The sequence below is a fragment of the Protopterus annectens genome, chromosome 9.part0 (genome assembly GCF_019279795.1).
Source record: "Protopterus annectens isolate FY-2018-M chromosome 9.part0, PAN1.0, whole genome shotgun sequence".
Classification (NCBI taxonomy): domain Eukaryota; kingdom Metazoa; phylum Chordata; order Ceratodontiformes; family Protopteridae; genus Protopterus; species Protopterus annectens.
In genome coordinates, this window is record NC_056743.1 from 834,333,604 (window position 1) to 834,356,712 (window position 23,109).

The 23,109-nt window shown below is 47.5% G+C and overlaps 1 protein-coding gene across 2 annotated transcripts in view; it reads right to left on the minus strand.

Moving 5' to 3' along the window:
- LOC122811581 (uncharacterized WD repeat-containing protein alr2800-like) overlaps nucleotides 1-23,109 on the minus strand; it is a 1,490,464-nt gene that overhangs the window by 343,823 nt on the left and 1,123,532 nt on the right. For both annotated transcript variants that reach the window (XM_044083513.1, XM_044083512.1), the window contains exon 6: nucleotides 7,966-8,046. In XM_044083513.1, coding sequence (XP_043939448.1) covers nucleotides 7,966-8,046 — 81 coding nt within the window. The remainder of the gene's footprint in view (nucleotides 1-7,965; nucleotides 8,047-23,109) is intronic.

Consider the following 23,109-nt stretch of genomic DNA (forward strand, 5'->3'; position numbering starts at 1 on the left):
GTGCGTTCAAGGGATGATGATTGTGTATCCATTGAGTTTGAAGAAGCCACTGTAACTGGCGCATATGAAGCCTGGCCAATGGAACAATGGGAATGGCTGCCGCCATGGAACCCAGAGCCTGCAGAACTGCCCTTGCAGACACTTTCCTGTGGTCGAGTATCCCTTGCAGTTATAGGTTCATAGGTAAGTACTAGGCTATCTGCCCAAGGGCATTTATAAGCCTAGCCAGAATGTGTTGGCTTTCGCCACCCCCTTAGATTAGTTCCCTGTGCCTCTGTCCAGCAGAGCCATTAGTTCCCTGCGCCACTGCCCAGCAGAGCCACTGCAGTGATCCCTGGGGTAAATTTTCTGTTTCCCATCCACTTGTCAAGGTTTCTCTTGAAGAGTGTTAGTCAGGGGCTCTGCCTGATGTATATTGGAATCCTGTTCCAAAGCATGGGGAGTCTCTGGGATAGGAATCTATCCCTCCAGCATGTCCTATTTATTGTTGTGATGAGGTTTATATCTCTACAGCGTGTGGCTCTCCGGGATTTGTTTTTTTTTTTAGGTGGAGCATGTCCATCAATTCTGGGTTGGACATGGCCTTGTATGTCAGGCAGAGATCACCTCTGAGTAAGCTGTATGCAACAGAGTACAGCTGGAGTTTCTTGAGTCGGGCTGCATAGGGCATCTGTTTGAGGCCAGTAATCCTCTTGGTGAGGTACGTTTGTGGCCTTTCCAGCTGTTGCAGGTGTCTTGTAAGGTACATCCCAAATGGGGCATTGTATTCTATGATGGGTCTAATGAGTGATGAGTAGAGAGGCACAATAACCTCTTTTGTTCTAGATGCGAACCCTTTTGTGATTAGGTGGGCCACATAGGATTATCTAACCACCTTGGCAATATGATTATCAAAGGAGAGATTACTATCTACTTGGGTCCCCAGATCCCTTATTACATTTTCTGTATTTAGAGGACTACCACCTATGTGGTAGTTCGCGGTTACTTTGTTTTTTCCAAATGGGATGACTATGCACTTTTTGATATTTAGCTTGAGGCCATGATTTTGACACCAGGTATCCGTCTCAGTGAGACCCTTCTGGAGGGTGTCTGTATCAGCCGGAGAATCAGTTATGGCCCCTAGTTTGCAGTCGTTTGCGAACTTGGTCAGCCATAGTCCTCCTATGCTTGCCTGTACCTCTGAGAAGTATATACTGAACAGGAGGGGTCCTAGGACTGAGCCCTGGGGGATGCCACTTGTAACCGGTTTAGAGTCAGACATAGAGCCTGCAAATCTCACCATGTGGGCTCTATCCATGAGCCAGTTGGCAACCCATCTCGTGACGTAGGGGTTTATGTTCAAGCTGGTGAGCTTGTCTATAATACTAGAATGGGGAATGGTGTCGAAAGCCTTTGCGAGGTCTAGGTAGGCTGTGTGGACCTCTTTTCCCTTGTCTAATGCCTTGGTAACCATCTCAAAGAAGTCCACCAAGTTTAGGAGGCATGATCTACCCTTAACAAAGCCAAACTGGGTAGGGTCCAAGGTTTGGAAGTTCCCAATGTCTCTGTTAATGATTTTCATGATGATGCGTTCCATAGCCTTGCAGAGCAGGCTAGTCAGGCTAATAGGGTGATAGTTCCTGGGGTCCGTTGTGGCTCCACCTTTGTGGAGTGGGATAACTGTTGCTGTGCACCACTTTGTGGGTATGTAGCCTGTAAAGAGGCTGAGTTTGAATAGTGTGTTTAGGTGCGGGGTTAGTTCATTTTGGAGCTCTTGTAAGACACAGCCTGGGACACCGTCTGGTCCCATTGAAGCTGTGTTTTTGGCTTTGGATAGGGCTATTTTAACCTGTGTGTCAGTGATTGATGGGGCTGTACATTCTTCTGGTATGGTTATGGGCCCTTTAGGGGGTGAGAGGGAGGTGAAGTTTGCACTAAACCTGTCTGCTAGAATGTTTGCAATATCATTCGATTTAGTCTATTTTGTGCCATTCTGCACTAACTCAGAGCAGATATGAGACTCCTGTCCCCTGTCTTTTTTGGCATCAAAAAGAGTGTGTTCTCAGTCTTAAGAGCCTGTGATGAGGAAGAGATATTAGACCAAGTTGAGTGTTGAACATAGCCTCTATGAATTCCAATTGTTGTGAGGGCTGAAGGTTTGATTTTTCTCAATTGATAGTAATACCCAGAGACTCCACTAGAGACAGAGTGTGTCGCAGGGTCTTGGTCAGTAGATGCTCGGTGGGGGCGGAAAGGAGCCAATCGTTCAGATAAGGAAACACCTGGAATCCGTGGAGTCTCAAGTGAGCTGTTACCACTGCTAGACATTTCGTGAACACTCTGGGGGCAGTCGAGAGACCGAAAGACAGGGCTCTGAATTGAAAATGATTGGCTCCCAGCCGGAAGCGCAAAAGTCTCCTGGAGCGTTTGTCCATTTTGATGTGGTAATACGCATCCCAGAGATGTAGACAGCACATCCACACACCCTCCCGAAGACATGGAAGGATGGATTGAATAGTGACCATACGAAACTTGGTCTGTATAAATGACTCATTCAAATGACTGAGATCCAGAATGGGCCTCCAGTCCCCCGTCTTTTTTGGCATCAAAAAGAGTCTGGAGTAAAACCCTAATCCGCAGTGATCTGGGGGGACCTTTTGGATGGCTCGCTTTAGAAGAAGCTTCTTGATTTCTGAAGCTGCCTTCTCCCTTTGACTGGGTGGAACGTCAGGAAGGGAGAATTGAGGTCTTGGAAAGGATTTGAGGGGAATGTGATAGCCTCTGGTGATAATTCTCTGCACCCATCGATCATCAGTAATGGAGGATCAGGCTGCTTGGTGCAGAGAGAAATGCGCCCCGACTGCTTCCAGAGGAAAGCAATTGGGTAACGCTTCAGGAGAGCTGATAGGGCCTACCGGAGAAAGAATCTCTGGAGCCCTGATTCTGGTAACCCCCTCTGCCCCTAAAGGGACGTGTTCCACCGTCAGACCCTACTCTGCCTCTGCAGGAGTCCTCGCCACGTGCATCACGAAAGAAACCTTGCAACTTCTTGTGCCACAACTTCCCACTCCTCTGTTTCCTGGAGAAGGAACGCTGAGGTTTGGAGAAGCACAGGCCCACGGCAGACAAGGTCTTTCCATCCTGCTCGCACCTAGTCAAAGTATCCTTGACCTTAGAAGCAAAGAGCGCGGAGGGCTCAATAGGGGTGTTCAAAAAGGAAGACTTGAAGGAATCCGGTAGGTCAGAAATGTGCATCCAGGCATGACGTCGGACAACCACGCCAGCACCTGCTGCTCTAGCTGCTCCTTTGGTTGTGTGGGAGAGCAACCTCATGGAGGAATTCGAAATCTCTTCAAGGGTGGCAAGTTGGGAGGCCATTTTGTCATGTGCTCCATCCGACACTTGACCCGTGAGGCTACCAGAGAGTTTGGAAATAAGATCTCTCTGGAGTCTCGTAAAGTGTGCCAAGAAATTCAGCGAACACACGGCAAAGGTCGCTGCAGCAAAGACTCGCTTCCCTAGTCTGTCCACCACCTGGGACTCCCTGCTGGGTGGGTGAACAGCCAGACTCTCTTCTGCCAAGTCCTTCTTTGTGGCTGCCGCCACCATCACAGCGTCTACTGGCAAGCCTTTCGACCAATGGGGTTGATCCTCTGGAGGAGAAAGTACTTTGTCTGATCTCCTGGGGATAGCTTCTACTGAATCCAGACACTTCCACGCTTGCTGCACGATGAATTTGACCAACTCATCTGCAGGAGGGGTCACCCAGGACGTAGTGGGCTGGGAACGGAAAGCTTGTAAGAATATGGATTCCTCCGGGGAAGGGGTGGAAGATTTCCAGTCACCCTGCTGACTCAAAATCTCCAAGATGTCCCCAAAGGAAACATCATCAGGGGGTGATCTAGGGGAACCTTCCCCATCATCGTAATCCATATCCTCAGTAAGGGACTCTTCAGGCGAGTCCATGTATTTTCTTTTGCACACCCTCTTCCGAGGGGGCTCTTCGGTGGGAATGTTCGATGAAGCCTCGGAAAGGGGGGTGCTTTGGATTAGTGGACCCCTGCCAAGGGCTGACGATGGCTGAGTAAGGGGGGGAACAAAAGGGGGAGCTGACAGAGGAGGATTGTTAGCCGCCAGCACCCTCTCCATAATCCGGAAAGCAGGCCCACCCGAAGAGGGATGGGAGCCCGGAACTGAAGAGGACTGAATCGGAACCGGGGTCACACCCTGCTCCGAATGGCCCACTTCCAAGACTGACGTTTGAGAAGGGTTCGGTGCGGAAATAACTCTCGGATCCGAGACGGGAACCGAGAAGGGTGTCGGTGCCAGGGCCGGGACCAAATATTCCACCCCCGAAGCAAGGGATTGAATAAGGTGAGCTGTCATCAGAACTGAAGCCCACCAGGACTTAGATGCTTCAGGCATCAAAGCAGTCGGAGCCAAAGGAAGGGGTCCTGTTGAAAGCAATGGGCAAGGGGGCCTTGGGACTGAAAGAGCCCCATCAGGAGAATACGAAGGAGTTGAAGGAGGGAAAATCCCAACACCCGGAGCAGAACAGGGTCTGGAGATTCCTCTTGCAGTCAATACCTGATCCACGAGACGGACAATGTCTATTTCAGACACACTACTGGCAGATCTAATCAATATCCCGGAAGGGTATTCAGGCCGATCCATTAAAAGGACTGTAGGGTTGTCCGGCAAACAGGTCCACAGAAGACAAATATCTGGTCCATGGTAATGAACTCAACGGAGCCGAGGATTCTGATTTGAAATGCGTAAATGGTAAATTCGGCACCGAGAGGGAACTCAGAGCCGAAGTCACAATCGGGGTAATAGCTAAAATCGGATCCGAAGTCATCGAAGCTGGAACCTGTAAAGGCGAGGTCGGTGCCGAAGTGTCCTGAACCAGACTGGTCAGAACCAAAGAAACCATCGGTTCAGTAGTCGTCGGTGCCGAGCCTGGCACCGACAATTCAGACTTCCCAGAAATTGTGCTAGGTGCCGAAATCGGTGGCACCGAGACAGCAAGTCGATGCTCGGAGAAAGATCTACCAGTCTTAGATCGACGATTTTTGCCCCTCTTACCAGCCGGTGAAGAAGGGTCCGAGCGAGGACGCTTCTTATCCTTGCCTGGAGAGGTTGAGACCTCCACAGAAATAGCCTCAGAGAAAGGAGAGGAAAGTAAACCTTTCAAAATCAACTTGTTGCGCCGATCATTCAACGTCCGTTGACTAAAACTCGCACAAATATCACATGGGGGAGTCGCATAAAGATGAGAGATGCCCAAACAATAAATGCATTTAAAATGCAAGTCACTGTTAGGTAATTTACCACTGCACGACGTGCAATGTTTAAAACCAGAAGTACCCTTTTTCTCAGACATACTAACACTCACTCAAACAGAGGAAGGAAGAAGAAAAAGAGCCAGACTACCAGCAATGGTATGAAGAGTTACCACGAGGTTGGTAAAAGTAAAGAAAAATGCAAGAAAATACCAACAATGGTAAGAAAAGGAATACCTGTGGGTAGAGCTAGACTATAAGAAGAGACTATAAGAAAAACCTTTGGAAGAAATACACTTTTGAATAATTCAAAACTACTTAGCTGGAGAACTCTGTGAAAACGCTGCTGTGGTATGGGATGAAGGGCATTGTGGGTAGTAGTGTGGCTCAAGAGTTTGGTGTATGCTAGCTTGGCATTTGGCAGACTCAGTTCCGAGGGTTTGGAACCGTACCCATCAGTGAGGAATGGATGAAGATTAACAACTTCAAATAGATCCTTAGACAAGAGAAGGAGCAAATTACATAAAAATAAATGGAAATTCTGGGAACAATACATGCAGAACAGCCCAGGCAGTTCATCCACAGTTGAGAGTAAAAGCTTAGAAGCAAGTTCCCATGGATGACAATAACAAGCAAAGGGGTGCGAAGGGCTTGGGGGGGGGGTCTGGAGAGACAGGTTCCTATTACCTGAGTGAAAGTTTAGGTTAGCGAATACCTAACAGTTGATCTGGTTATAGCGAAAGCAAAAAAACCACAAACAGCCGATTTACCGCAGGGAAGGAATTCCCTTGGCCTTTATGTGGATTTTGCCCCTTTCCCCACTGAAGAGGGATCTCGGAGTTGGTATATTTCGTTGGGGGGTGTGGGGGGCTGTTTGGTTCATTTTTTTTTTTTTTTTTTTTGTGGCCGAGGGAATTCATTCCCTACGTTAAATTGACCGTTCGCTGTTTTCATTTTTCGATATTACCAGATCGATGTTTAGGTATTCGCTAACCTAAACATTCAATCAGGTAATACAGATGTGGGGAAACACACTCCCTAACTCAGCTCAACCAGGATTTTAAATTTAGCTTTTTTTCATTTGCATGAAAAATAGTCTTCCATGGAACTAAAACATACTGAAGCATGCCAGAACCTAAAATTGCTATCTATATAATATAACTCTTTCTGCAGTGAGGAAAAAAAACTAAATGCCTTCAAATGTTCAGTGCATATGGAAGTAAGGAACAAGTTTGCTGATGTTTCCATTCTAAGGTGATTTTTATTACTGGCATACTTTCAGTGTCTGTTTTATACCAAAAGATGCTCCCAGTGGTCACCCTAGAGATTAATTTTTGCTCCGTGATGATGAATTCAGAGCCTGGTGCTAAATGTCTGACAATGTGAATCACACAAAGACAATGGATATTGATGTGCTAGCAAGTAAATAAACATGTTTGCTTTCAATCAGTGCTGAACATAAAATATAAAATCCATGTTTAAATGTAAACTGGCAATATGGGCTCTAAGAGCTTGTGAGATGGGCATGTAAACTAGAAGCTCATCTATTTCTCAAGGTTTGTTTCAGTAGGGTATCAATAGTTCACACGTTCGTGTAATTTGAACAGAAGCATATAGACTTAACCATGTTTAATTAAAAAGTAGTACACTAGAATCAGCATGACTCATTTAAGGAATAGCAAGTATCACAGGTGGTAAAAATGACTCTCTACTTAAAAGGGTCAGAGTAAATTAAATATGTCCTAACAAGGATGCTAAAATTGCAAGAATGCACCATTTCACTTCAAATTATATTTTTCTAGGTTGGAGAGGAAAAAGAAGTTATGTACTCACCATAATGTTCTATCTGGGTGGATTTTCCCACCAAGTCATGTGAAAGCACATTCCACCATATATATGGCCACTTCAGCGGCTTTTTGGTCCAGAGTTTCATTAGACAATATTTGTTTTGTGGTTACTTGGTCCTCATCTCATACCTTCATCTCACATTATAAATTGGCCATTGTATCCAGGAACAAGGCATCCTTTGACTCCGCCATGCAATGAAATATCCTTCCATGAGGGCCCCCCAGGTGATTAGTAGCTGGAGACTCTGCCCCACAGGTTGAAGACCAAATGAAGACAACTACTTCAGGTAAAGAAGTTATGTACTCACCATAATGTTCCATCTGAGTAGTTGTTCTTCATTTGTCTTCAACCGTTCCTCCCTCCTTCCCCCGGCCTTGTGTGAACTGTTTGTTGTTCCTACGACAAGAGGTGGTCACCGTAAGGGTGCCTCTTATCCTTATCCTTGTTTATGGTTTTCTGGTAGGGACAAGGTTCTGTTGGGTCGGGTGAGAGTACTAGATTAGGCAGCAAACTCGATCTGAAGGGAGGAAGGACACAGGAGCATTACGGGTAAGGGGAATAACTTTGAGCTCAGATCAGATGCTGGATATGCGTCCGAGATGGATCCGGGAACCCATAGGTTGAAGACCAAATGAAGACAACTACTTCAGATTTATTGTTACTCTACACTCCCTTAGGGCTACTGGAATTCTGGGACCATTCATAGTTTCAGATTGCTTAATATCTCTATCATAAATCTCAGTAAAATTAGTGGTGAAGAAGAACACAAGTAAAAATCAGTGTTGTTACCATTTTACCAAGTCATTCAAATACATTAATAATGATCACTGCTTAAAATAACACGTTACATACATACTAGAATATCGATGGCTGGGCCACAGATATGAGGTCCATTTATCACACTTCTAGCAGCTCTTGCGACTCTTCGGTCCCAGATCTAGATGGAAAACAGAAAGAACACTACCTAAGTCAGTAAACAAAGTAGGAAGGTGCAGATACTGCAGTTTTCTGTCGTGGGTTACAAGCACATTCTCCTTAACAATAGCATTCTATATGACATTTCTAAGAATCTCAGCATCCCTACTAACAGGGTCATGCCCTACACTGCCTCCAAATCAGCATCCCTACATCTGGGTTGGAAAATATACTCAACTAAATGGTCCCCTTTTTCTGGGCACCACTCTAGGAATCCCTTCTAAAGAAGAAAGGCACTCCTGCTGAAAAATCCTCATCATTTGACCATCTCGTCTCTACAGTAGTTTGGAAATCCTTTGATCTGGCTCACTTAAAAGGCATCTCCACTACAGCCAGAAAAGTCTTAATCCTCCTTTAATCATAACTTATCAGACCCATTATTGAATAGAAAAAGAAGTTATGTACCTACCATAACGTTCCATGTTAGTTGTCCTTCATCTCGCCTTCCTTTTTGCTGGATATGTTCGGAGCCGATCCTTGGCTCTGACTCAGCCACTTACTATAGCTCGAGAGCTCTTTACTGGCTCGAGGCTACCCCTTATCCCAGAATGCCCAGCGTCAGCTACCCAGATCTCGTTTGAGATAGCTCACACTAGACATAATTATAGAAGATAATCCATTAATAAACCTGGATATACAGTTAATTGTTATGGTTTGGTTGGGAAGCAACTAATAACAAAACAAATTAGCCTGTGAAACCATTGAGAATCTCCTCTCAATCCTTAAGAAAGGGGGAAGGAGGGAGGGACGCAAGAAGGAAGGCATGAAGGCCAACTAACATGGAACGTTATGGCAGGTACATAACTTCTTTATGTTAAGTTGTCCAATCTTGCCTTCGTTCTTGCTGGATGGGACAGTCCCTAGCACCTCAATCCTGGGTGGCTCATTGGAACAGACTCTTCAGAACTGTGGAACCAAAGGAAGCCCTGCCCAGGGAGACCACATCTACTTTGTAATGAGAAATGAATGTATGAGGATCTGCCCAAGTAGCTGCTGCACAAATTGAATCTATGGGCAATCTAGATTGAAATGCTACTGAAGTAGCTAATGACCTGGTTGAATGACCTTTGGGTTTTGTTGGAAGATCTTTTTGTCGCAAATGGTAGGTATGGGCTATGGTGTCTGATAACCATTTTGACAACATTACTTTAGAAACTGGAAGGCCTTGTTTGTTGTTAGCAAATGAAAGGAACAACTGATCTGATTTTCTCATTTCTTTAGTTCTATGGAGATAGAAACGCAGTTGTCTATGCACATCCAATTGGTGTAATCTGTATTCTGCCTTGTTGGAATGCTTAGGGAAAAAGACAGAAAGTTCAATGGATTGATTCAAACTGTGGTCTGAACAAACTTTAGGTAGAAAAGATGGGTTGGTTCTCAGAGAAACCCTGTCTTTGTGAAAAACTAGGTATGGAGGGCGAACACACAGTGCATGAAGTTCTGAAACAGGTCTGGCAGAAGTAATAGCAACTAAGAAAAGAGTTTTCCAAGAGAGAAATTTCAAGGAACATGATGCTGCTGGTTCAAAGGGTGGCAGTATCAAGGAGGCGAGAACCAAACTGAGATCCCAAGGTGGAAGTGGCTCTTTCACTGGGGGTCTATGTACAGATGTATCCCTCATGAAGGTCGTACAGAGTTTGTGAGACATTATGCTGGAGTTAGAAACTCCGACATGAAAATTTGAAATGGCAGCCAGTTGTACTCTGATGGCAGCAGCTGCTGCAGCAGAATGAAAGAGTTCTGCTAGGAAGTCCAAAATCTCATGTAGAGGAGCTGCAAAAGGAATTAAATTCCTGGATTCTGCCCAGTAAGATAATCTTTTCCATTTGCTAGCATAGACTTTCCTTGTATTTGTCTTATGGGAGGAAACATTTAGTTATGTACTCGCCATAACGATAGATGTATGTGGTCCATCTCGCCTACATTCATTACTGACGGGCTCGGAGCCGAGAATCGGCTCCGACTCAGTCGCTATAAATAGCACAAAGTCTCTAATTGGCTGGGCTAAGCCTGTATCCCAGGATGCACCATGCCCAAACCTCGAGATCTTGTTTGCCACAAAATAATCATTACACATGCATAACCCCACATAACAACAAAGCAAGAAGAGAGGAAAAAAATAATATCCTCAGAAGGGTCTAAGAATATAATTTCCTCCAAGTTCACCAGGAAGGGGGAAGGTGGGAGAATCGAAGAATGTGAGATGGACCACATACATCTATCGTTATGGTGAGTACATAACTAAATGATGTAATGTGGTCCTATCTCGCCTACATTCATTACTGACGGGACAGCGTCCCTACCACCTATATCCTGGGAGGCTCATGAGAAAACACTCCTGAGCACTGTGGAACCAAAGGAAGCCCGGCCTCTAGAAGCCACGTCCAGCTTATAATGAGAAATAAAAGTGTGTGGAGAAGACCAGGTGGCTGCCGCACAGATTTCATCCAAAGAGAGCATAGCATGAAAAGCCACTGAGGTAGCCATAGCCCTGGTAGAATGCGCCTTAACCGGGAAAGGTAGATCTCTACCCGCCGATGTGTAAATAAATGAGATACAGTCCTTAATCCACCTTGCAATAGTGCCTTTGGTCACAGGGCTACCATTCCTGTTCTCTGAAAAGGACACAAACAACTGATCTGATTTCCTCTCTTGTTTTATCCTGTGCAAATAAAACCTCAGTTGTCTATGTACATCCAATTGGTGAAATTTGAATTCTGCCTTGTTTGAAAAGTGTGGGAAAAACACCCGTAACTCAATGGATTGGTGAAGACAGAAGGTAGAAGAAACCTTAGGAAGAAAGGAAGGGTTCAGTCTCAAGGATACTCTATCCTTATGAAAAATCAAATAAGGAGGTTTGACAGAAAGGGCTTGAAGCTCCGATACCCTTCTGGCTAAAGTAATAGCCACCAGAAAGGCTGTCTTCCAAGACAAATATTTTAATTCACAACAGGCTGCAGGCTCAAAGGGAGAAGAAGTTATGGCTCTAAGCACCAAGTTTAAATCCCATGGCAAGACTGGCTGAGAAACTGGGGGACGAAGTAACCAGGTTCCTTTTAGGAAGGCTTTACATAGTTTATGGCCCATGAGAGAAGGCTCATATGAAACGTGAAAATTAGAAATTGCCGCCAGCTGAACCTTAAATAGTGGAGGCAGCGGAACCTTGTCTGAAAAGAGTAGCCAAAAATTCTAAAACTGCCGTCACAAGGGCTGTGAAGGGATCTAGGTTATGTGACTGGGCCCAGATAGCAAATCTTTTCCATTTACTGGAGTATATCTTCTTAGTGGAAGGCTTGTGGGAAGAAGATAGGATATGTACCACTTCCGGTGTAAAGGAAAGCTGTCTGACTAATGACGGAATTGGAGAAGGCAGGCAGTGAGCTTGAGGGTTCGCAGGGATGGGTGGAACTGCCCTGACAGATGAGTCAATAGGTCTGGAACTGGGTCCAGAATCCAAGGACCGTCCATACTATATCTCCGGAGAAAGGGGAACCAAACTTGACGGGGCCAGTGTGGTGCGATCAAGATAATTTTGCTTCCCAAGGAAGTTGCCTTCTGAATCACTCTTGGCAGCAGAAGAAACGGAGGCAAGGCATAGAGCAGATCGGGGGGCCAATCGTGGAATAGAGCATCCCTGGGTGACTTCCCCTGAGGGGGGATCAGAGTGAAGTAATTGCTGCACTTGGCATTGAGGGGACTGGCAAATAGGTCGCAGCAAGGTAGACCCCACCTGGAGAATATCTGAGCCGCAACTTGATCGTTCAGGGACCACTCGTGAGGCGTCAGAATAGCTCTGCTTAGCCTGTCTGCTATCACAATGGACTTCCCCGGAATGTGCGTTGCCACTAGAAAACGTTGGGAAGACACCGCCCAATTCCACACTCTCATGGTCTCTCTGCAAAGGGGATAGGACTTGGTTCCCCACTGTTTGTTCAGGTACCACACGACTGACATGTTGTCGGAAAGAATCGAGATAGTGCCCTTGGGAAGAGAGCTGTGAAGTGCTTGCAATGCTAGTAGCACCGCTCTCATCTCCAGAACATTTATATGCAAGTGTACTTCGTGTTCCTGCCACGTGCCTTGGACCGTTCTGCCCAGATAATGCCCCCCCCACCCTGTCTGGGAGGCGTCCGTGGTCACTGTGGCAGTAGGGGGCAGAGGATTCAGGGATCTCCCTTTGTTCAGATTGGATGAATGAAGCCACCAACGCAGATCCTGTCGGCATTGTTCCGTTATAAGAATCGGATGAGACAGAGGGAGCTCTTGAAAAGACCAGTGGACCGAAAGAAGCCACTGTAGTGTCCGCATATGTAGCCTGGCCAGGGGTACTAGTAGGATGGTGGCCACCATGGAACCTAGTAACTGAAGAACTAGTCTGGCTTGGACCTTTTTCAGAGGTAATAAGGCCAAAACTTGAGCCTGTAGCACTTTTATTCTTTCTGTACGAAGGAAAGCCCTCATTTCTATGGAATCTAGCTCTGCGCCGATAAATGCAACACGTTGTGATGGCAGCAAGACAGATTTTTGCCAGTTGAAAGTAATCCCTAGGAGTTGACCTAAGTTGATGGTGGCCTCCGTGGCTCGAACAAGTAGATGCGTGGTGGGGGTGGTGAGAAGCCAGTCGTCTAGGTAAGGAAACACCTGGAATCCTAGACGTCTCAAGTGAGCAGTCACCACTGCCAGACATTTGGTAAACACCCTGGGGGCTGTGGTGAGACCAAAGGGCAGGGTTCGAAATTGGAAATGACTGGCTCCCAGCTGGAAGCGTAAGTGATTCCTGGAGGCCTTGTTTATCTTGATGTGATAATAGGCGTCCTTGAGATCGATGGAGCACATCCATACTCCTTTTTCCAACAAGGGAAAAATGGTTTGAAGAGTGACCATTTGGAACTTGGACTTCCTGACGAAGCGGTTTAAACGGCTGAGATCTAGGATGGGCCTCAAGTCCTCTGTTCTTTTGGGCACCAAAAATAACCTTGAGTAAGTTCCTGATCCGATCTGGTCTGAGGGGACTGGTTGGATGACTCCTTTTTCCAGCAGCTTTGAGACTTCTAACGCTGCTTGCTCCCTTTGACTGGGTGGAACGTCTGGGACTCTCTTGGGTGGCGGAGGGGGTGAGATAAAGGGAATGGTGAAACCTCCGGCAATAATTTGAAGCACCCAACGATCCTGAGTGATGTCTTCCCAGGCTTGCAGATGCTTCGAGAAACGACCCCCGACTGGTTCCGGAGAGGCACAGTCGGGCAGTCCCTCAAGGACGTTGGTAGGAGGAACCACGAAAGGACTCGCGGTCTCCTGAGTTGCGGGGGCCGTCTTCCAGAGTAATTCCCCCCGCCTCTGCCTCTAGAGAGGGGGGGTCACCATGATGGTCAGGATAAGACTTCTGAGACTTCCTGAACCACATCTTTCCTTCCCTCTGCGCCTTGGGATAAGGTCTAGAGGGAAGCGAAAAACGGGCCCCAATGGCAGACAAAGTCTTACCCTCTTGCTCACATCTGGTGAGGGTGTCTTTCACTTTGGGTCCAAAGAGGGAGGACCAGTCAAAGGGAGCGTCCGTGAAGGAAGACTTAAAGGCCTCCGCGAAGTGACACAGGCACATCCAGGCTTGCCTCCTGAGGGCTATGCCTGAGCTAGCTGCCCTACCCGCCCCCTCGGCTGCATAGGATATGAGCCTCATGGACGAGTTAACAACAGAAGACAGGGTAGACAGCTGGGCGTTGACAGTCTGGTTCACCGCCTCAGGCAAGTTACCCGACAGAGTATCTCCCAACTCCTTGAGGGGATCTCTTTGGTGCCTCGTAAAATGACACAGAAAATTCAGCGACCACAAAGTAAAGGTCGCTGAGGACAGGGTATGCTTTCCATACCGATCCATACTCCTAGACTCTTTGTTAGGAGGATGAACGGAAGCAGAAGCCTCTGCAACTTCTTGCTGAGTGGCAGACGCCACCACCATGGCATCTACAGGAACTCCTTTCATCAAAAATTCTTTCCCAGGAGGCGCAGACAAAAACTTGTTGGGGCAGCTGGGAACCGGTTCCATGGAGTCAGGGTGTTCCCACACCCTTTGACAAATAAGGTCCAACAGTGCATCGAAGGGGGGAGACACCCAGGAGGCGGAAGGTCTGGCTCCGAAGGCCTTGAGGAAGACTGACGCCTCCTCAGAGGGGGTTTTGGAGGGCCAGTCGCCTCTCTGTCTCAAAATCTCCAGGATGTCGGAGAATGAGACATCATTGGAGGATGACTTTGGGGACCCCTCTGCATCATCGAGGTCAGTGTCTGAGGTGACAGACTCATCTGGGGAGTCTATGTGCTTCCTCTTACACAGCTTCTTTCTGGGAGGCTCTTCAGGCAAGGACTCTGGAGGGCCCTCAGAAAGCAGGGGACCACACATGGGGGTATCCTCAGGCCTTCAAGCCCTGCTGCCTGCAGATAGGGGGGCATCAGAGGCTCTAGTCGCAGTGTCCGGGAAAGGAGTGGTTGACTCGAGTGATGTCACCGAGGACCTGGCCAGTGCGCTCCTCATGGCCTCGAAGGCGTGTCCACCTGAATCCGAGGAGCAACCCGTCTCCGAGACCACAATCGGAACAGAGGTTCTCCCGGCCGAAGCACCAAGAGGGAGACTCTGAGCCGAAGTCTGGAGCCCCGATGTATCCACCTCGGGTCCAACCGATGAAACCCGAGTGCCAAAACCATCAGATGGGACCGAAAGGGTTAGAGCTGAGGTCGGAGCCAAAAAAACTCAAAGGGGTTTCGGAGCCGACCCAAGGGCCTCACTAGACTCAGAACACTCCGGCTCCGATGACACAGAGGTGGTCGGAGGAGGAATTATCGGAACCGACACAAGGACAGGATCCGGAGCTGACTGGGCTGGAGCCGAGAATAATTTCGTTAACACTGGTGACTGGAGGAGCCTCTGCACCACCCTATCCAAATCCGAATCAGACAGCCTGGAGGACTTGGAGGACACAGAAGGGGATCGAGACGTCTTCTCTAAAGGATCTAACGCGAAGCTAGGAGAATGGCTCCGAATCGGTTCCAAGACGATTGGAGCCGAGGTCGGCTCCAACACAACGGAAACCTCCTTCGGCTCTGAAGGCAGTGGAACCAAGGAAGCCGTCTTCGGTACTGACAGCATCTCCTGCGGCTCCGAGACCAGTAGAGCCGAGGAAGGTGAAACAGTCTTCGATCTTTTCTCCGATGGCTCCGACAAACTGGATGGAGCCGGAGATCTCTTTTTTGTTTTAGATTTCCCGCCAGGGGGAGAAGGCGCCAAAGCTTCTTCAAAGGCAGGTTTTACCAGGCTCTTGAGAATCAACTTATTTTTTCTTTCTTGCAAGACCCTGGAACTAAACGAATGACACAAACTGCAGGACTCTTGCAAGTGTATAGCGCCCAAACAGTACACACAGATGGCATGGCCATCAGTTAAATACATCTTATATGAACATTTGGCGCACTTTTTGAACACAGAAGGCCTATGTTCCTTCTGATCTTTGCCTGACATTTTTAAAGCCACACAAAACGACACCAACATGAAGGGAGGAGAAGGGACTCTAACTCAAACGCCCCTAAAAGAAACCAAGGAGACACACCGAACAGGGCTAAGGCCCACTAACTTAAACGGGCCTAGCCCGCCAAACACAAGTATACCACAACTACAATTATCAAAGGAAAAGGTCACAAAAACACCCAGACACAAAACGTAGCTATTAAAATAGCTTTTGGTTGGAAAATATTCCACAGAACACTAAGTAAATAGTTCAATAAAGTACTTAGCCACAGCCAAGCTCGAGACCACGTCTTCACTCGAGTGGCAAACGAGATCTGGGGGTTTGGGTGTGGTGCATCCTGGGATACAGGCTTAGCCCAGCCAATTAGAGACTTTATGCTATTTATAGCGGCAGAGTCAGAGCCGATTCTCGGCTCCGAGTCCGTCAGTAATGAATGTAGGCGAGATAGGACCACATTACATCAATAATATCATGCACTGCTGGGGAAATATTAGGGAGCCTGGCTAGGATTAGAAGTGGAGTAACCAAGCTGTGAGCTTGAGGGATTGAAGGGAATGGTGTAGCCCGCCAGACTGATGAATCAAGAGATGTGGTACTGGGTCCAGAATCCAAGGCTGGGCTAGAAGGTGGGGGTGAAGGAACAGAAATCAAATCTGTCGAGGCCAATAGGGGGCAATGAGGATCATTTTGCAACCCAATGATTTTGCTTTCTGAATAACTTTTGGAATTAGGGGAAAGGGGGAAAATACATAAAGGAGTACCTGTGGTCAATCGTGGACTAGATTGTCCCTGGGTGTCTGACCTGGAGGAGGAACAAGGGAGAAGTAGCTGTTGCATTTGTTGTTGAGGGGAGAGGCAAAGAGATCTCAGCAAGGCTGGCCCCATTTGAGGAAAATAAGATCCACAATTTCCTGTTTCAGAGACCACTATTGAGGCATAAGGATAGCCCTGCTGAGCCTGTCCGCTATTACGTTGGCTGTCCCAGGGATATGCGTTGCTATCAGAAAACATTGGGAGGAAATCGCCCATTGCCACAGTCTGAGGGCCTCTCGGCACAAGGGGTAAAACCTGGTTCCGCCCTGTTTGTTGATGTATCAAACCACTGACATATTGTCAGTCTGTATTGCAATAGTCCCAGCAGGGAGAGAGTCTTGAAGAGCTTGCAATGCTAGGAGCACCGCTCTCATCTCCAGGACGTTGATGTGCAAGTGGTACTCGTGAGGTTGCCAAGTCACTTGGACTATCTTCCCTAGATAATGCCCCCCCACCCTATCAGGGAAGCATCCGTGGTCACTGTGGCGACCGGATGGGGTTCCACGAAAGGTCTGCCCTGCGTAACTAGTAGGGAAACCATCCACCAGGAAAGGTGTCTTTTGCAAGATTCCATAATTAGCATCATGTGAGACATGGGTAATTCCTGGAAGGACCATTGTGTGAAAAGAAGCCACTGAAGGATTCTCATGTGAAAGCATGCTAAGGGAACTAGAAGAATGGCTGCTGCCATGGACCCTAGAGCTTGAAGAACATATTTGACTTGAATTCTTTTGCTCCTCAGGAGAAGTGACACCTGTTTTCGAATAATGGAAACTCTTTCCTGAGGCAATTTTACAATCATATGTCTTGTGTTTAGCTCTGCTCCTATGTATGTAACAGATTGACAGGGCAACAAGGCAGATTTTTCGAAGTTTATTGTGATGCCTAGTTGAGCACAGGATGTGATGGTATAATCTCGTGCCTCTATAAGTTGTTGCCTGGTGGTAGCCGTGAGGAGCCAATCATCCAAATAAGGAAACACCTGGAAACCTAGACGTCTCAGGTGAGCGTGACTACTGCCATGCATTTGGTGAACACCCTGGGGGCTGTGGTGAGACCAAAGGGCAGAGCTCTGAATTAGTAATGACTGGCCCCTAGCCGGAAGCGTAGAAATCTCCTGGACCGTCTGTCCATTTTTATATGATAGTACGCGTCCTGTAGATCTATGGAGCACATCCAATTGTCCTGACCCAGAAAGGGGAGAAAGGACTGCAGTGTTACCATCAGGAACTTTTCTTTTTGTACAAATTTATTTAAAATGCTGAGATCCAGAATTGGTCTCCAGTCCCCTCTCGTTTTGGGCACTAAAAAGAATCTTGAGTAAGTTCCAGATCCTACTTGGTCTGCGGGGACTTCCTGGATGGCCCTTTTTTCTAGCAGTCTTGAAACTTCTGTGACTGCCTGATTCCTTAGATTGGATGGAACATCTGGGATGGATTTTTTTTAAACAAAAGGGGGTTGATGAAAGGGAATCTTGTAACCTCCGGATATAATGGCTAGTACCCATTTGTCTTGTGTAATATTTTGCCAGATGATTGGGTACAATGAAAGCCTTCCCCCGACTGCCTCCAGAGTTGAACAGTCGGGCATCCCTTCACGGATGTTGATAGGGTTTGGAAGAGAACGTATCTCTGTCACCCTGATTTTGCGGACCCCCTCTACCACGAGGGCAGCGTCTGTCATTGTTATTATTTTCCCTTCTGCCCCTGGAGAAAAATTCACCACGTGCATCAGGCAGGGGTCCCTGGGATTTTTGAAACTACATCTTTCCACCCTTCTGACCTTTTGGGTATGGTCTGGTAGGAGTGGAAAAATGGACTCCGACATCAGAGAGCATCTTGCCTTCCTGCTGGTACCTGGTAAGCTTGTCTTTCACCTGAGGCCCAAAGAGAGAGAGGAGCCATCAAAGGGGGCATTGGTGAAGGACGCTCTGAAAGGTTCTGCAAACTGACACAGCCACAGCCAAGAATGATTCCTAAGAGCCACTCCTGTTCCTGCAGCTCTACTCGCTCCATCGGCTGCGTATGAAATAAGCCTCATGGAGGAGTTGACTATTGAATTAAGAGTCGCAAGTTGGGTAGCTACCTTGGCTGAAGCTCCCTCAGCTGTGGGATTCTGTAGGGTATCTCCAAGCTCTTTTAGGAGATCCCTCTGAAGCCCAGTAAAATGGGAAAGATAGTTCAGGGACCTAAGGGAGAAGGTCGCTGATGAAAACATTTGCTTCCCATTATCTGTCCATTATACGAGAGTCTTTATTCAGTGGATGGACAGATGAGGAGGTTTCAGCTAACTCTCTCTTTGTGGCTCCTGCTACCACCATGGCATCAACTGGGACACCTTTAGTTAAGAACTGTTGGTCTTGGGGAGCTGTGATGAATTTATTGGGTCTCCTCGGGACAGGTTCCATGGAATCTGGAGCTGACCAAGCCTTTCGAGACACTACAGGCATGAGTGGATCAAAAGGTGGAGACACCCAGAAGGTGGACGGTCGGGAACCAAATGCATCCAGGTATACAGGCTCATCCTCGGAGGGGGCCAGGGAAGTCCAGCTACGCTTCTGCCTGAGAATCTCAAGGATGTCCGAAAAGGAAACATCTTCAGAGGGGGACCTTAGGGACCCCCCTGATTCATCCAGGCCTGTATCTGAGGTGACAGACTCAGGGAAGTCTTGGTGCTTCCTCTTGCACTTTTTCTTCCAGAAAGCCTGCTCAGAATGCTCTGGGGAGGTTTCGGAAGAAGAGGGTTCACCCAATGGGGTGTCCTGGGGCATAGGTTCCCTATGCTTTGGGGCTGGAGGAGGAGCAAAGGTCGTCACATGCACCGAGGGGGATGGAGCCGATGGAACCGATAGTGGAGCCATCTGTGGGGACAGCACTCACTGCATGACCTCGAAGGCGTCACGGTCTCAACACAAGGAGGGCCCCAGCTCCGAAGAGACAAGAATACCTCCCTACACCGAGGGCAATGGCTCTGAGGCTGATGTGGGAGCCGAGCTCAACTTAGCCGACGTTCCGAGAGGGAGAGCAGGGTCAGACAAGGGTCCGATGCCACTTCCCCCCTTGGAGCTGATGAGAGAGCTTCGGCGCCCAGGTACCTCGATGGGAGAAAGAATAGAGGTAATCAGAGCCAACGTCGGAGCCGATGAGGATGTCATCGGAGCCGAAGGAACCACTATCAGAGCATCCGTGGACTCCGGCTCCAAACTAAGCATAGTCAGAGGAGGAATCGAAATTAAAGCAGATGGAGCCAATGTCTGTTGAGGCGGGCTCGAAAGCATTTTAGCAAGGGCCTGTGACTTACGCAACCTACTGACCACTCTCTCCACATCATGATCCGATAACCTCAAGGATCAAGAGGAGTAGGAAGATGAGCGATGACTGGACTTGCTTTGAAGTAATGGTGATTGTGGCACTGAGCGAATTGGCTCCAAAGAAGGAGACCTAGCTCTTTTGTGGCTCCGAGATGGCTCCAAAGTAACAGTTGGTGCCGATGGAGGGGTAGTCTTGTCGGTTGGTTTGTCAAGCTCACAGGTCGGTTCCGAACATGGAGCCAATGGCTTGACTGATTTCAAAGGTTTCACTGGCTGAGATGCTTTAGCCACAGAATCCTGTTTTAACAATCCACGGAGGATAAGCTTGTTTTTCCGCTCCTGCAGGACCCTTGGACTAAAGGCATGACAAATAGCACAAGAGTCCTGCAGGTGCAGAGCCCCCAAGCAGTAAACACAACTAGTGTGCCCATCTGTCAGAGACATCTTCTGACAGCATGAGTCACACTTTTTAAAACCAGAGGTTTTAAATTCCAAAGTCCTGGTCCAGCGTCGGTTGCTGTCACCTCTTCCCTAAAGTCAGTGCGCCAGGAGTATAAAAGATGCAGCCAACGCCATTTTCTTCAGTTTTTCTTACCCCAGATGTCAGGTGCTCCCAAAAGGGTAGGCTAAAAAACATTGCTTATAAAAGCAAACACTAAAATAAACAATACCTTCATCTACAAGCTGATGTTCATCGTGTTACACTGCTGCAGTCATCACACTTGGGTTATCCCGCCATCAGGCGGTCCTGCAGTCGGCCAGATTTCCAAAGTCTAGGTCCGGCATCGGTTGCTGTCGCTTCTTCCCTGACGTCAGTGCGCCAGGGGTATATAAGATGCATCCGACGCCATTTTCTTCAGTCTTTCTTGCCGCGCGGTGCCCGAAGCAAAAGCAGTTCGCAAGTGCCAGTCGGCTGACTCCTGAGACTTTCAAGGTCGAATTTCAGATCCGAAGTCTTCAATAAAGCTAAGTACCCCATTGGGGAAACTTTTTTCTTGCCGCAGACCGATGTCAGAAAAAGTTAATAATTGTATTTCTTGTGGGAAGCAAATACCTCATAAGGACTTCCACTCTTACTGTATTCCATGCCTAGGCCCTGATCACGACGTCACTAGCTGTCAGTTTTGTGCCAGATTTAACAAACGCACTATAAAACGACGTTTTGATTTTGCTTTGCACTACTTTGGCTGAAGGTTCAATTATACAATGCCGTCGGAACAACCGACGACCACAATTCATAAAAAACGCAAGGATAAAGACAGGCGTCCGAGGTCCAAAACTGATGATGAAGCCTCTTCTAGGCCAGTCGCCGGTTCTCAGTGAGGCGCTTTCGCAGCCCCTGACACCCGCTACCTCAGAGCCACAGGCCGCCTCCGACTCCCACGTGGAGACAACTAGGCCTCTGGAAACTCAAGGTATTGGGCCTACGGAAACTAATCCCTCAGATGGGTCCGGAGCCGCTGAGCAGGCATCGGCTTCTGAGGGTGTTTTCAGACCTTCACAACTTACCATTAAAGCAACAGCCAAGACAAAAACATCATTAAAGACAAAGAAGCAAGTACAGCATTCTCCTGGACGGTCCTCCATGCCTAAGAAACAGATGCTCAAAATGGCCGAAGACCTCATTACTCTAATCAGGGGTTCCCATCCCCCTCCTGAGAAAAGGCCTAGGCAGGATACAGACTATGATTCCTCTGATCAGGTTTCCATTCCCTCTGATTCCTCTTCAGACCAGGGATACTCTCTACCCCCCTTATGAGGACTCTGATGCTAAAGAATCTATCCCTTCAGCCTCTCCTCCTGAGGATTACTCTTTTGGGGAAACCTTACATACCATGAGGGAGCATTTCCATTGGGAAAGTCAGGATTATTCAGAATCCAAGAAAAGGCTCAGGGACTTCCTTTTATTGCCTCAGCACAGGCCCCTTGCTATTCAGCCTGTGTTAGATATTGTGGATGATGTGTTCTCTGAATCCAGCTTATCTCCTGATTCTTTGCCCCCTGCACCAGCCAAACCAGATAGGTACTATAGAGTCCCTGACTCTCACAAGTTTCTTTATAAAAACCCTTCTGCTGACCCAGAAACCATTTCCCAGGGTCCCAAAGGGGTTAAGGTTTCCATTGCAAAAAATCCAGTCCCCCTCTAACAGAGATTCTAGAGCATTGGATAGATGGGGGAAGAAAGTTTACACGTCTGCAACTTTAGCAGTAAGGGCTTTAAATTGCCAGTTTCACATGCTTAAGTACCAACAATATTTAATGGCTCAGTTAAAACAGAAAATGCTTACAAGCTCAGAAGCTCCTGACTATAAAGAAATGCAGGATTTATTGCATGCAGTTGAACAGGTGGGAAAACATACTCTGCAATGTGGTTTTGATTCTTTGGAGGCCTCTTGTAGAGCCGCAGTTACAGGTTCTGTGATTCAAAGACATGCTTGGTTAAAAGAACAGAGTTTACCTGACCATGTTAAGGCAAAATTATTGGATGCTCCTTTACAGCATGATACTTTGTTTGGTGTTAAGGCAGAAGAGGTGTTAAAGAAAATGGAGGATAAAGCTAAATCTATGCAAACGGTCAAAGATTTCTTACAGGTACAGCCACCTCGATTTAGCAAAAATTGGCCTACAAAGAATTGGTCCCTTCCAGTGTCAGACAGGCCACAGAGAGGCAGATACAGACGCCCAAGAGGCAGATCTCAACCCCAAGGCTCTTACAGATGACAGTGGGGTACCTCAACCCCAAAAGGAGGTGAGGACAAGTCTCAACCTTACAGGAAACAGTCCCAATGACGTCCCCCTTCGTATGCCAAGCACTTCCCTTTTGGCAGCCCCCTTAGGGGGGAAACTTGCACTTTTTTCTCAAAATTGGCAAACAATCACCCAAGACAAATGGGTTCTGGACACTGTGTCTCAAGGTTACAGGTTCCACTTTCACACTTTACCAAGGCTAAAAGGAATGCCAAACCTGCCACAAAATCAATGGGCAGAGGCTCAAAAATAAATTTCAGCCCTCATGGACATGAGAGCTATTCAAAAAGTACCACAGCAGGAACAAGGTCAAGGATTTTACTCAAGACTCTTCCTGGTCCCCAGAAAGGACAAATCCTGGAGACCCATACTAGACCTCTCAACTCTAAATACTTACCTGAATGTTCCAGAATTCAAAATGTTGACAGTACAGCAACTTCTTCCCATGCTGGGCAAGAAGGCTTGGCTTGTTACTTTGGACCTCAGAGAGGCATACCTGCATGTCCCTATCAGACAAGATTGCAGAAGATACCTCAAATTCAAAGCTGGTACAATGCACTACCAATTCTCTGCACTGCCCTTTGGCTTATCTACTGCACCCAGGGTCTTTACAAAGTGCCTGGCACCAGTAATTGCATTT